General features: G+C 48.1%; 1 protein-coding gene across 1 annotated transcript; it reads right to left on the bottom strand.

The window, feature by feature from the left end:
• Nucleotides 1-608: 608 nt before the first annotated feature.
• On the bottom strand, nt 609-11,799 carry RTL9 (retrotransposon Gag like 9). The gene is made up of 3 exons (XM_025431800.3): nt 11,626-11,799; nt 2,266-6,375; nt 609-1,724 (listed from the first exon to the last, which is right to left on the bottom strand). The coding sequence occupies exons 2-3, from the start codon at nt 6,295-6,297 to the stop codon at nt 1,608-1,610; spliced, it is 4,149 nt and encodes a 1,382-aa protein (XP_025287585.3). The 5' UTR covers nt 6,298-6,375; nt 11,626-11,799; the 3' UTR covers nt 609-1,607.
• Nucleotides 11,800-12,023: the final 224 nt, after the last annotated feature.

Raw genomic sequence — 12,023 nt, 5'->3', positions numbered from 1 at the left:
ATTACCATGGGGCTACTAATTTGTCTGCCAACCTTTGTTTTTTTCTGAGAATCATTTTTCTCTTCCTGGAATCAGACCCAATGTTTAGGGTAATGGAGCAGCAGATGTGGGTCCTCAGAGAGAATTTGGTGTCTGTCTTCTCTTTCCATCCCCACTGCCCCAGCCCTAGACTGAGTGAGCTGGCAAGACAGTTACCTGTATTATTTACATCAGGGGACTCACAACTGCCCTCTGACCCCTTCCCCTATCCTGCCTCCAAACTGTGGTCAAGTTAGCTTTCTATAATGTTTCTTATCATGCCGCTCCTACTGTTTTTAAAAGATCTATGAGTAACCCAATTACATGGACTGTTACTAAATAAATAAATTGGCCCTATTAGTGTCAGATTCCCCACTATCCTGACTTCTTGTCTTCATAGCCTTTACCATTATTTCAGTCCATCTTACATATGTGTTTTCTCACTCATTACCCCTTCAACGGGAATGGAGTTTTCATTCTATCAGGGTTTTTATCTATCTGTCCCTAAAACAGTGGCTGACACATGTTAGATCAAACAATATTGACTGAATGAAGGACTCCATGAATCAAATTCTGTCAGCCACAGTTAATTCTGTTTTTCATAAATGAACTTTATTGACTTTTATGATTACAAATGTAATACATGCTTACTGCAGAGAATCTGGAAAGTACAGAGAAGTAGAAAGAGGAAAGTAAGAACACCCACAATCCTACCAACCTGAAGGCAAATACTGTGCATAGTAAGTTCTAACTATCTATGCCTGTTTAAAGACAAGACCTTTATCAAGAGTGCTGGCCACGAAGCACAATAGCCAAGGGGAGCAGGGGCACTTAATTACTGAGGGGGCCACCAAGAGTCAGAGCTAGCAATTTGACACTGAGAAACAAAACAAGGGCCATAAACAAAAGATCAAGAAGTCATAAGTTGACAACACAAGAACAAATTGGGGGTTATGATAAGAATGTAGTGAGATGGTGCTTGTCAATTAGCCAGTACCTGTGACATAATACATAATCAGTAAATGTCAGCCATTACTATGATTACTATTGTGGGTCAAAATGAATGGTTCAAGATGGAGACTATTAACAGGGCAAGGGCTCTGGAGACCCATTTTGGGTGCTATGAGTTGGGGCATATGAAAAGGGTGGTTTAGGAGTGGGCATCACTCTCCTTATAGGTTCCCCTGCCAGGTGAAATGGGACCAGGGCTTCCTCACGTTTGCCTGATGACATGTGGCAAGACACTCTAAGGTGTTTTTGAGGTAGGATATGGTTTCTCCTGCCTAGACTTCTCCCTGGACCAGGAACTAGGGCTGGCCTCAATGGCAATAGGAGTTCAGAACCTCACACATCAAACACTCTTGAAGTCCACACTTCTGATTGTCAGGGCAAGTCATAGGCATGTGGAGTAAAAGAGAAGGACAAGTCAAACAACTGGGAGTTGGGGGGTGGGTGGGATGTGCCTGGAGGGGGAGTCTGAAGGGGGGAAGGCCACAAGATTTATGATGTAATTGAATGGAATGGGTCCAGGAACCAGTCCTCAAGTTAGCAGCGGAGTCAGACATCACAGGAGAAGATTCCAGAAAGCATTACTTGTTGGTGGGGGCCTTGTTATGGCCTGTGCTCTGTCGAAGGTGGTCATGCAGACCCTCTTGAGGGTCTCCATGCTCTTTCAGGTAGTAACAGCGTTTGGGAACATGCTGGTGCTGAGAGTGAGAAAACAAACAAACAAACAAACAAAAACCAGCAGAGGTAAGAGCCACACTTACTATGATAAGGGAGTTCTGCGTGGTTACTGTCAGTAACTTAGCAGTTCAAGAAACTTGGCTTGACCATATACCATGTTAGCGCATAATCTGTGACCGAGGACTAGGCTAGCCAATTTCCCTAGTGATCTGGGTACACAACACATGTGCTTGTAGGTAAGACTCAGCCCCCCCAAAGATGATCCAAAGATGATCCCTCCCTTAGGATAATTGGTGAGTTGGGCCCCAACTGGTTCCCTCACAATCAGAAGACATAGACCTTTAGCCACTCCAGGCTCCCACGAACAGGAGCTGGGGAGTTGCTTCAAAGTGGTTAATACACCCCCAAATAACTGCCTAGCCAGGCCACTGATGAAACTCCAGCTTGGGGGTTATGGGCTAGAAGCTCAACGTCTCCCCCTCATCTCTTCCTTATTCTATTCAAAGGAGCATTCCCCATCACTCCCCACCACTCCCCTTGAGTGTATTTCCCCATCATTACCTCCTCGGTCTGCTGATAAGAGTTCAGTTCATTCTCCATTGCCTCCTCATTATTCCGTTTACAGGCTGACAGCAGAACCTGGCTGGAGCTGCCCGGGGAATCCTTCTCTTCAGCCAGCTGGCACTCAGTGTAGAGAGACCTGTCTATCAGCTCCTTTAGGCTGCCGGCCACCTTCAGGAAGATCCGGCCCATTTTGGTGGTAACAGCTTCTGAGAGTCCTTCCAGAAACCTGGTCCGTAGAATGGCATCAGACCAAGACAAATGTCGGGCCAGCAGCAGGAAGTCAGTGGCGTACTGCCGGACGGACTTCTGGCCCTGCTTGGGGTGGCAAAGAACAGCACTGAGGATGTCTATCTCGGAGAGGGAGTCATATAAGCCCTGTGATCTGTTCAGGAAGGATTTGTTTTCATTGGAGAGGGGGTTTCCTACCTCCATCTGCAAGATGGACCACCTCTCCGCTGCCCCCAGATGCAGAGACACCAGAAATGCCATTTTCTCGGAGTCGTTCAAAAAGCCCTTCATTTGCTTCTCCTCATTGACCTCCATCTCCTCCTCCACCGAGCAGGCACCCCGGGCTGCTTCCTGTTCTTCTAAGAGGTAACAGAGTGCTGGGGTCAGCATGCCAAAGGATGGGACTTCCTCTGGTGGTGGCTTCATTGTTTCAGCGGTTGGGGCAGTTGTGCGTGGTGTGGACTTTGATCCAGACGCTGTGATGGTGACATGAGAAGCAGATGTTTCTCCAGAGTCTGTGGCTTTGATTTCCAGGATGGACATCGTTCCAGAGGCAGCGGCTGCCATCTGTGGTGTGGACATGGCTCCTGGGACCGGGCTCCTCATCTGTGGCACGGACATCCCCCCAGGGGCTGTGGCTCTCACAAGTGGCATGGACATCATTCCAGAAGCTGAGGCTGTCATTGGTGGTGCAGGCATCCTTCCGGAAGTTGTGTGTGTTGTTTGTGGCAAGGACATGGATCCGGAATTTGTGACTCTTGTTTGCAGTGCGAACACTGCCCCAGAGGCCATGCTTTTCATTAGTGGCACAGACATGTCTCCAGAAGCCACGGCTGACATCAATGGCATGGGCATCGTTCCAGGGGCTGTGGCTCTCATTAATGGCTTAGACATCTCTCCAGAGGCCATGGCTCTCATTTGCACAGGGGACATATTTCCAGAGGCTGGACCGCTCCATATCTCTGCACACACAGCTTCAGAGGCTGAAGGTCTCCTTAGTGGTGTGGTCATGATTCCAGAGACAGAGGCTCTTACTAGTGGTGGGGACATTACTCCAGAGGTTGGAGCTCGCATTGATAGCATGCACATCTCTCCAGAAGCTGCAGGCATCATCTGTGGCATGGATGTTGCTCCAGAGGCTGGGGTCCTCATTAGTGGCAGGGCTACCCCTCCTGAGGCTGTGGTTGTCATTTGAGGCATGGGCATCACTTCAGAGGCTGTGGATCTCATTAGCGGTGTGGACACTGCTCTGGGGACTGCAGCCCTCATTTGTGGCATGGGCATCATTCCAGGGGCTGGAGCCATCATTGGTGGAGTAGACATTGCTCCATAAGCTGGGACTCTCCAAGATGTGGATCTCTCTCCAGACACCGGGGGTCTCATTAGTGGTGGGGACATCTCTCCAGAGGACAAAGCTCTTGTGAGCAGTGCAGACATCTCTCCAGGGTCTGGGGCTCTCATTAGTGGTATGGACATCATCCCAGAGGCTGGGACTCTCATTTTTGGTGTAGACATCATGTCAGAAACTGGTGTTTGCATCTGCAGTGAGGACATCCCTCCAGAGGTCATGGATCTCATGAACGACATGGACATCCCTCCAGAGTCGTGGGTGCTCATTGGCTGACTAGGCATCTTTCCAGAGGCTGTGGCTCTCATTAATGCTGTGGGTATTCCTCCAGGGCCTGGGGCTCCCATTAGAGGCATGGACATCGTTCCAGAAGCTGCAGCTGTCATCTGTGGTATGGACATGTCTCCAGAGGCTGGGGCTCGCATTAGTGGTGTGGACATCCCCACAGAGGCGATGTCTGTCATCTGCCGGACGGACAGAGCTCCAGAAGCTGTGTCTCTCATTAGCATGGTGGAGACCTCTCCAGAAGCTGTGGTTGTGATTTGCTGCATGAACATTGCTTCTGAGGCTTTGGCTGTCGTTAGTGGTTTGGACAACGTGCCTGAGGCCATAGCTCTCATTTGTGGCAAGGACATCACTCCTGAGGCTGTGTCTCTCATTAACAGTGTAGACATTGCTCTGGAGGCTTTGACTGTCATCCGTGGGGTGGACATGGCTCCAGAGGCTGAGGCTCTCATTTGTGGTACAGCTGTCACTCCTGAGGCTGAGGCTCTCTTCTGTGACATAGACATGGTTCCAGAGACAGGGGCTCTCATTTGCAGTGTGGACATTGCTCCAGAGGCTGGGGTTGATAGTTGCGGGGTGGACATCGTCTCAGACGCTTGGGCTGTGATTGGGTGTGTGGACACTGCCCCAGAGGCTGGGACTCTCCTTAGGGGCGTGGACATCATCACAGAGGCCGGGGATCTCATTTGCGGTGTGGACATTGCCCCACTGGTTGTCGCTTTCATAAAGCCTGTAGACACTGCTCCAGAAGTTCTGGCCATTGTGAACTGTGTAGACATGACTCTAGAGGCCATGGTTGACATTTGCTCAGTGGACATGGCTCCAGAGGTTGTGATCATCATTGGTGGGGTGGACAATGCTGCAGAGTCTGGGACTGTCTTTAGAAATGTTGGCACATTGCCAGAGGCTAGAGCTCTCGTGCATGATATGGACATTGGTCCAGAGTCTGAGACTTTCACTGGTGCTGTGGACATCCCCCCAGAGGCTGCTGCTGTCATTGGTGAAGTAGACATGATTTGAGATTCTAGATTTGGTGTTAGCTGTGGAGGCATCACTACAGAGTCTTGGGCTGACATCAGTTGGGTGGGCATCACTCCAGAGGTTAGGGCTGTAATTAGCAGTGGGGACACTATTTCAGTGTCTGGAGCTGCCTTTGGCACTGTGGATGCCTCCCCAGCATCTGGGACTGACAGGAGTGGTGTAGACATGGCTCCAGAACCTGGAGCTGACATTAGCGGTGAAGATATTCCTTCGGAATCTGGGCCTGACATTAGCTGAGTGGACATCTCCCCAGAGTCTTGGGTGCTTGCTTGCTGGACTGATGTTTCTGAAGCTAGGGCTGACATTATCAGTGAGGATATGGCTTCCGAGTCGGTGCCTGACATTAGCAGTGAAGATATCTCTCCAGAGGCCAAAGCAGTCATTAGGACTTTGGACATTGCTTCAGTGTCTTCATCCGTAATTTGCAGTGGTGACATGGCTTCAGAGCCTGGAGCTGGCATTGGCTGTGTGGACATCACTCCAGGGTTTATGTCTGAAATTTGGAGTGAAGATACCTCTCCAGGATCTGGGGCCAGCATCAATGGTGCGGACATCGCTTCAGAGGATGGAGTGCTCATCATAGGTGTGGACATCGCTCCAGAGGATGAAGCTGGCATTGCCAATGGTGAGATCTCTGCAGGATGTGCTGCTGCCATTAGTGCTGCGGACATTGTTCCAAAGTCGGGAATTGTCATCAGCCCTGGGGACATTAATCCATAGTCTGAAGTGGACAGCAATGGGGACAACGTTCCAGAATCTGAGGCTGGCATTAGCAAAGGGGACAGTGCTTCTGCATCTGGAGCTGGCATTAGCAATGGGGACAGTGCCCCAGAGTCTGAGGCTGGCATCAGTGGTGGGGACAGTGCTCCAGAGTTTGGTGCTCCCATTAGAGGGGTAGACATGGCATCAAAGGCTGGGGAAGTCATCAACTGTGCAGACATCCCTCCAGGGTCTGACGCTGATGTTGAGATTATAGGCTGTACATGGGAATGCAGGATTTGGACCTCCGCTTGAGTCTCTAGTACTGGTCCAGAGAAGGCTGTCCCCCTGTTTTGGGGGTCAACATTTTCTTCCCTCAGCATATTGTTGAATCGGAGTGAATGTAAAGGTATTGACATATCTGCCATGGCCACAAGATAATGTGGAGAGAGTCCCTAAAGTGATGGTATCAGGAAGTCTTGCTGAAGCCCAAATGGCAAGAAAATCTGTAAATGGGAAACAAGTTTAGTAGTCAAAAGCCAGTATTGAAAAGATTGAGGAAAAGACCAAAGATTTGTGACAGAGACCTTTTACACCTGTTGCCAGCTACGTGGCACCAGAAATGGGCCCATCAGGCTAAAGAAGCTGTGCAGCAAGAATGAACTTAAAGCTGGAGCAAAGATCCCTTCCACCCCATCGTTTTCAAACCAACCCACTTGGTCACACAGCACAGCTCAGCACAGCACAGCACAGCACAGCACAACCTCTCCATTTATAGATGCTATGAACCTCTGCTAGCTCAGCCTACAGGAGCCTGGGCCGGCCTGGATCAAATGAAGCAGCAGCGCCACCTTGTGGGAAACTGTGAGAAGTACGGCTTCCTGTCCCACCAGAGCACTCACAAGGCAGCCAAAGGACTGGCGGACCTGCGGGAGAAAGCCCTTTGTTCCAGGCTGATCATTAGTTCCTAGGGCTCATTGAGACCTGCCCGGGGTTGAGTCTCCATTCTGCTACTCTGATGGCCCTGAAGGTTTCTCTCAGGAAAAGCAAGGCACTTATCTGAGCCACAAACTGAAGACCCTATTTATGATCACAGCATTCCATGAACTGAAAATCCTGTGTATCCTTTTCATTACTGACAAACACCACAGCCACTACTATTACCATGTGTTGCTCACTTAGTGTGTTCCAGGCACTGTACTTAGGCAACTGCATACAAATTCAAACTGTAAGGTGTGGGGATTTGCAAGCAATATCCCATTTGAATCTGATACCCTGTGTGATGGTATTATTCCCATTTTACCAGCTTTCTCAGATTAGTCAAGGTTGGGGCTAAAATAGGATCACTGTGATAGTAAAAATTGTATGATTTTACTATCACGTCCTCCTCGGGGTTGTCTAACCTTTGGCATCCCTAACACTTCATTAAGTTACTGTTCCGACATCTCTTGAATAGTCTATAGCTTGTACAGATTTCAAGTTTCTCTGATGACGCTTGGGTGGGCAGTCCTAGAGTTTCACCCCCACCTGCCCACCCCCATAAGTGGCCCCAGAAGGGGATTCTTGGCACATAGCTTGGAAAGGAACACACATATCACACAATGTCAATGCATTCCCACAGCCTGCCCATGCCAAAAATGGAACACTTATTTGACAATGTCACAAAAGTCATCAATTTCGTGGCATTATGCCTCCATAATAATAATGAGATTACTAACAACAGAAAGACCAACAGTGAACATTTCTTGAGCATGCATTGACTGACAAGCACTCCACTAGGCACTTATATGCACCATCTCAATTGGTCCGTACAACAAAGCTAAGAGATTTGGGTACTCCATCTTCATCTTACAAACAAGTTATCTAAGGCCCAGAGAAGCTTAATAATTTGCCTGCAGTCACACAGATCACCAGGTACATTCCATGCCAGAGCCCCCCTACTATGCCATAATGTGCTCTCACTGTACTGTAATGATCCACCGTGTCTGCCTTCTCTCCCTCTTAGTCACATCATCAACAGCCCTCCCACCCATCTCTAGCCTGGACAGCCCTGAAACGGGGCACAGTAAGAGAAATACTAGCCTCCTGCTGGCACCTTGATTACTCCAATAATCGGTGCAATGGGAAAGATGAGTCAAAAGACCATTCATAGATGTCCACTTCTCATCTTCAGAAAAATCCCTGAACATGCTACAGTTTCCCACCAGGCAAAACCCAGGAAGATCTTACCTTGCCAGTTAGGGAGAAGAGAGTATGTCCTTTGCGCCCCTGGCTCTTTCAGGCTGGCCAGTTTACTTATGCCCCATGCCCAGTTCATTAAAGTAAGACCCAGTACCAGCAGCTGTTCTCTGCAATCTCCCTTAGCTATCCCCTGCCACGCCCCCCTCCTGCCCGCCAGCCAGCCAGCCAGCCTGCCCGCCCACCCGCCCCACTGCTCCTGACTTGCTAGTGCTTGCTCTGTCTCTCTGGTCCCAGATTCCTGCCTCTATATAGGCTCTGACATTTGCCTCTGGCCACCTTTCATTTGACAGCCCTCCAGAAGCTCCACTTTAGCACTTGGCCTATGCAACTCCACCCCACTTCCCCTCACCCCCAATAGTTGCACCAGCCCACTCTGCCCACCTCTGGCTGTCCCAGGGAAAAGAGGAGATGCACGCAATTAAAGAGATGAGACAGAAATGAGACACATCCTCTGCAGCTGAGCAGACCCAGGAGTCCTGGGAACCAGGCAATGTCACCAGTATAATGTGGAAGTGTGGGCAGAGGTTAGAGGTAAGGTGAACCACAGCCACGGCCAGAGGCCGAGTGCAAGCAACAGTCCGGAGAGTTCCAAGAGTTTCAGGTGCAGGGAGAGCAAGGTTTGAGAGGATGGACCGTGGTGCTATTAATAGACGCCTGCCATGGTAATAACAAAAAGCCAATTTGCCCCAGTGTCAGATACACGGTGGGGAATCTGTCAACCAGTGTCCCTGCCACAGGGCAAGAATATGACTGTGAAGCTCTAGGGTGCACAGACAGCCGGCAAAAAAGCACACCATTCTTGAGCATGCCAGGTGAGGGTTTGCTCACAGAAGCAGGGCTCCAGCCTGCTTTCTACATCTGGGGCACAAGGTCAGAGTAGAACTAGCAGAAAGGTTTACCAGAGCCCTCGAACTGTCCGAATCATGATTCTATTAACCATCCGACTAGGGGCCGAATTGGTCCTTGAGCCCTGAGCAAGGCAAAGCCTTCAGGGGGGGAAGTTTAAGTAGCCTGGGTATATAGGGAATCAGAGTCTGAGGGTTTGAGGGGGGCATTCAGGTCATTTATAAACCCTTCCACGCTCATAATTAGCAACTAACAATACTCGACCACTCAGGCTAAGCACTATATTTGGGTTATATCCTTTGGGACCCAAGACAACACTTACAACATAGGCACCGATGCCATTTTCATTTTGTAAATGGATAAACAGGCTTAGAGAAGTTGCAACCAAGTCCCAGAACTAGCAAATGGCAAAGCTCAGATTTGGGCCCGGGTCAATGTGATCCCCAAATCATTTTCTCTCTTTGGAATCAGACAAGTGGCTGGAAATGCCACAAGTGCTAGACTCCCTGCCATCTTCCTCTTTCCACCCCCCACCAGTGGCTGACTCACTGATGGAAATCATGATAGTAATATTAATAATAATAACACCAACTGACTTTGATTGAGCTCTTCCCATAGACCAAGAACGGCACTGAGGGCTTTACATTCTCTCATTTGATCCTGACAGCCTCCCTGTGAGCTAGGTTTTATTAGTTCCCACTCTACAGATAAGAAAACTGAGCTCCAGTGAGGTGAACTGCCATGACCAAAAGCACACAGCTCCGTTTGACCCCAGAGCTCCCCACTCTCCCTTATACCAAGAGATACTCACGGGAAAACCAACAATAGCAATTGCTATTATTACTATTATACCTAATCAGGAAAGCTAGCATTTACTGTGCCAAGCACCTTACATACAGGATCTTGCTTTTTATGACAACCCTATGTGCCAGGTATGGTTATCACCTTCATTTCCAGATGAGGAATCAGACGCACAGAGAGGTTAATTCGCTTTCCCAAGTTCACACAACTAGAAAGCATGGTTGTTTATGATCAGAAAAATTTGGCAATGACCTCAAATGCCAGTGTTAGAACACAAGTCATGTAATGGTTAAACAAATCATGGTGGATTTGTAGCAGCCATTGAAAATGACAAGCTGATTTTTATAAAATAACTATGTGTATTTTTGCATAGAAAAACATACAATCTGGAAGGATATAGAATAAAGCAAAATGTTAACAGTGACCATACCTGAGCAGTGGGATTAAAAGGGATTTCTATCGTTTTCTTATCTGTATTTTCTATAATGTATAGACTATACAGATACAAACTATAATGGATCCATATTACTTGTATTTGAGGGGGAAAACGTTATTTTTCTTTTGCAAAAAGGTGTGTTACCCTGGGGTTCTATGTCTAGCCCTCTTTCCTGCTCTCCCTGCACGCTCTCTAGGGATCTCTAAGCAACCTTACTCTCCCAACACACTTAAGGCTTGTGCTCTTCAGCTCCTCGGTTAGTAGTGACCTCTGAAAAATGTATCCAGTGGCTTGCATTTATTTTGTATTTTGTTCTGCTCTGTTTTGTTGTGAAAAGCAATCTCTCATTTTTCTAACTTTTATTTATGCCTGATAATGACACAAATAATCTAGGAACATAGTCTCAGGATAAAAACTTGAAAATCTACATGTAAAAAAAAAAAAAGAAATTCTACATGTAAATAAATCTAGTCCCGAGCCTACCCCACCCCCCATCCCCTCAAGTCCCATTCCTCCGTCTGTTCACAGTTGGGTGTGTCTCCTTCCAAACTTTTTCTAGCTGCAATGGCATTCAGAGTTCATATCATGCAATTGCTTGCAAAACCCAGTGTGTGCAAAGAGCTACAGTTGGAAAACCATTCTGGCACTGGTCACGCCAGGATTCCAAGGTCTGGTCGCTGGTGACCAGTCGTCATCAGCGTACTTCGAAGGAGGCTACTGAGAGAGACACAGTTCTCACTGCATGCTCAGTCCATTTGGGGCACAGACTATTAATGTCAGTGCCTCTACAAACACAGAAAGGGGAGGCCTTCTAAGGAAAGAAAAGCCCAGAAGTTGCTGCTTAGCATCTCTTAGGTCCCTCACGTCCTGCCCAGTCTGCATTGATCAATATGGCTAGGAGGTGTCATGATCCTGCCGCCTCACAAACGGTAATTGAGTTTGGGGGATTGCATGGCAAGCTGCTCGGGGAAATAAGAATAAACAAGAGACGGTTCAATATGTCAACAAATAGCTCTCCAGCTCTTGAAAATAAACCTTTCCCTAGATTCTCGACAATATCCTCTCCCCCAGCCCTAGCAAACAAGCATCTGGTTAAGTGAAAATAGACCACCTTGGGATAATGATAAAGAAAGGCCTGCTCTATGTCAGGGTCCTCTGCCTTCCCTGATCAATTAGGGAGAGAGAAACTCTCCTCACCTATTTGCTCCCCAACAGCCCTGATGCTTCAAATGCCCACTCGGCTCTTTATAAATGAAGGGGAGGTGGAAATAGCCAGTATTTACTGAATGCTCACCCTGCCAGGCAGCACTTTACATACATCACATTATTTATTGCCCAATAAACCAATGAAGTGGGGTGGTTTTTTTTAAACCCCATTTTATAAATCAGTGAAAGAACTGAAGTAGAGAGAAAATAAAATCAAGCTACTTACCTTGGCTCTCACGGCTGAGAGAGTGAAGCTGCGCTTGTCACTTGGGTCTCTCTGACTCAGCTGGTGCTCTTAACTCACAGGAGAGTCACAACACTGTCTTCAAGTCTGTGAAGGGCTGTCATATGGAAGAGAGGGTAGGTGTGTTCCGGGGAGCTCCAAGGAGAAAGATTTGACTGTTAGTTGGGAATTACGCTTTCATTGGATGTGCTGCAAATTCCCCAAACAACATGTATATGCATGTCCAACTCTATAGGGATAAGAACATTATAAGAGGAGCAAACGGAACTGCCTCATGTTAGGTGCTGTCCTGAAGGATCTGTGGAATTGGAAAGAACAGGAGGGATACCGGAGGACTGGGAGTGGGCAGTGTCCCAATTTTCTTCAATAAGGAAACTACA

Source organism: Canis lupus, chromosome X (assembly GCF_003254725.2).
Source record: "Canis lupus dingo isolate Sandy chromosome X, ASM325472v2, whole genome shotgun sequence".
Classification (NCBI taxonomy): Eukaryota; Metazoa; Chordata; class Mammalia; order Carnivora; family Canidae; genus Canis; species Canis lupus.
The sequence above is the reverse complement of the archived record's forward strand: the minus strand, read 5'-3'. Positions and strand labels throughout refer to the sequence as shown.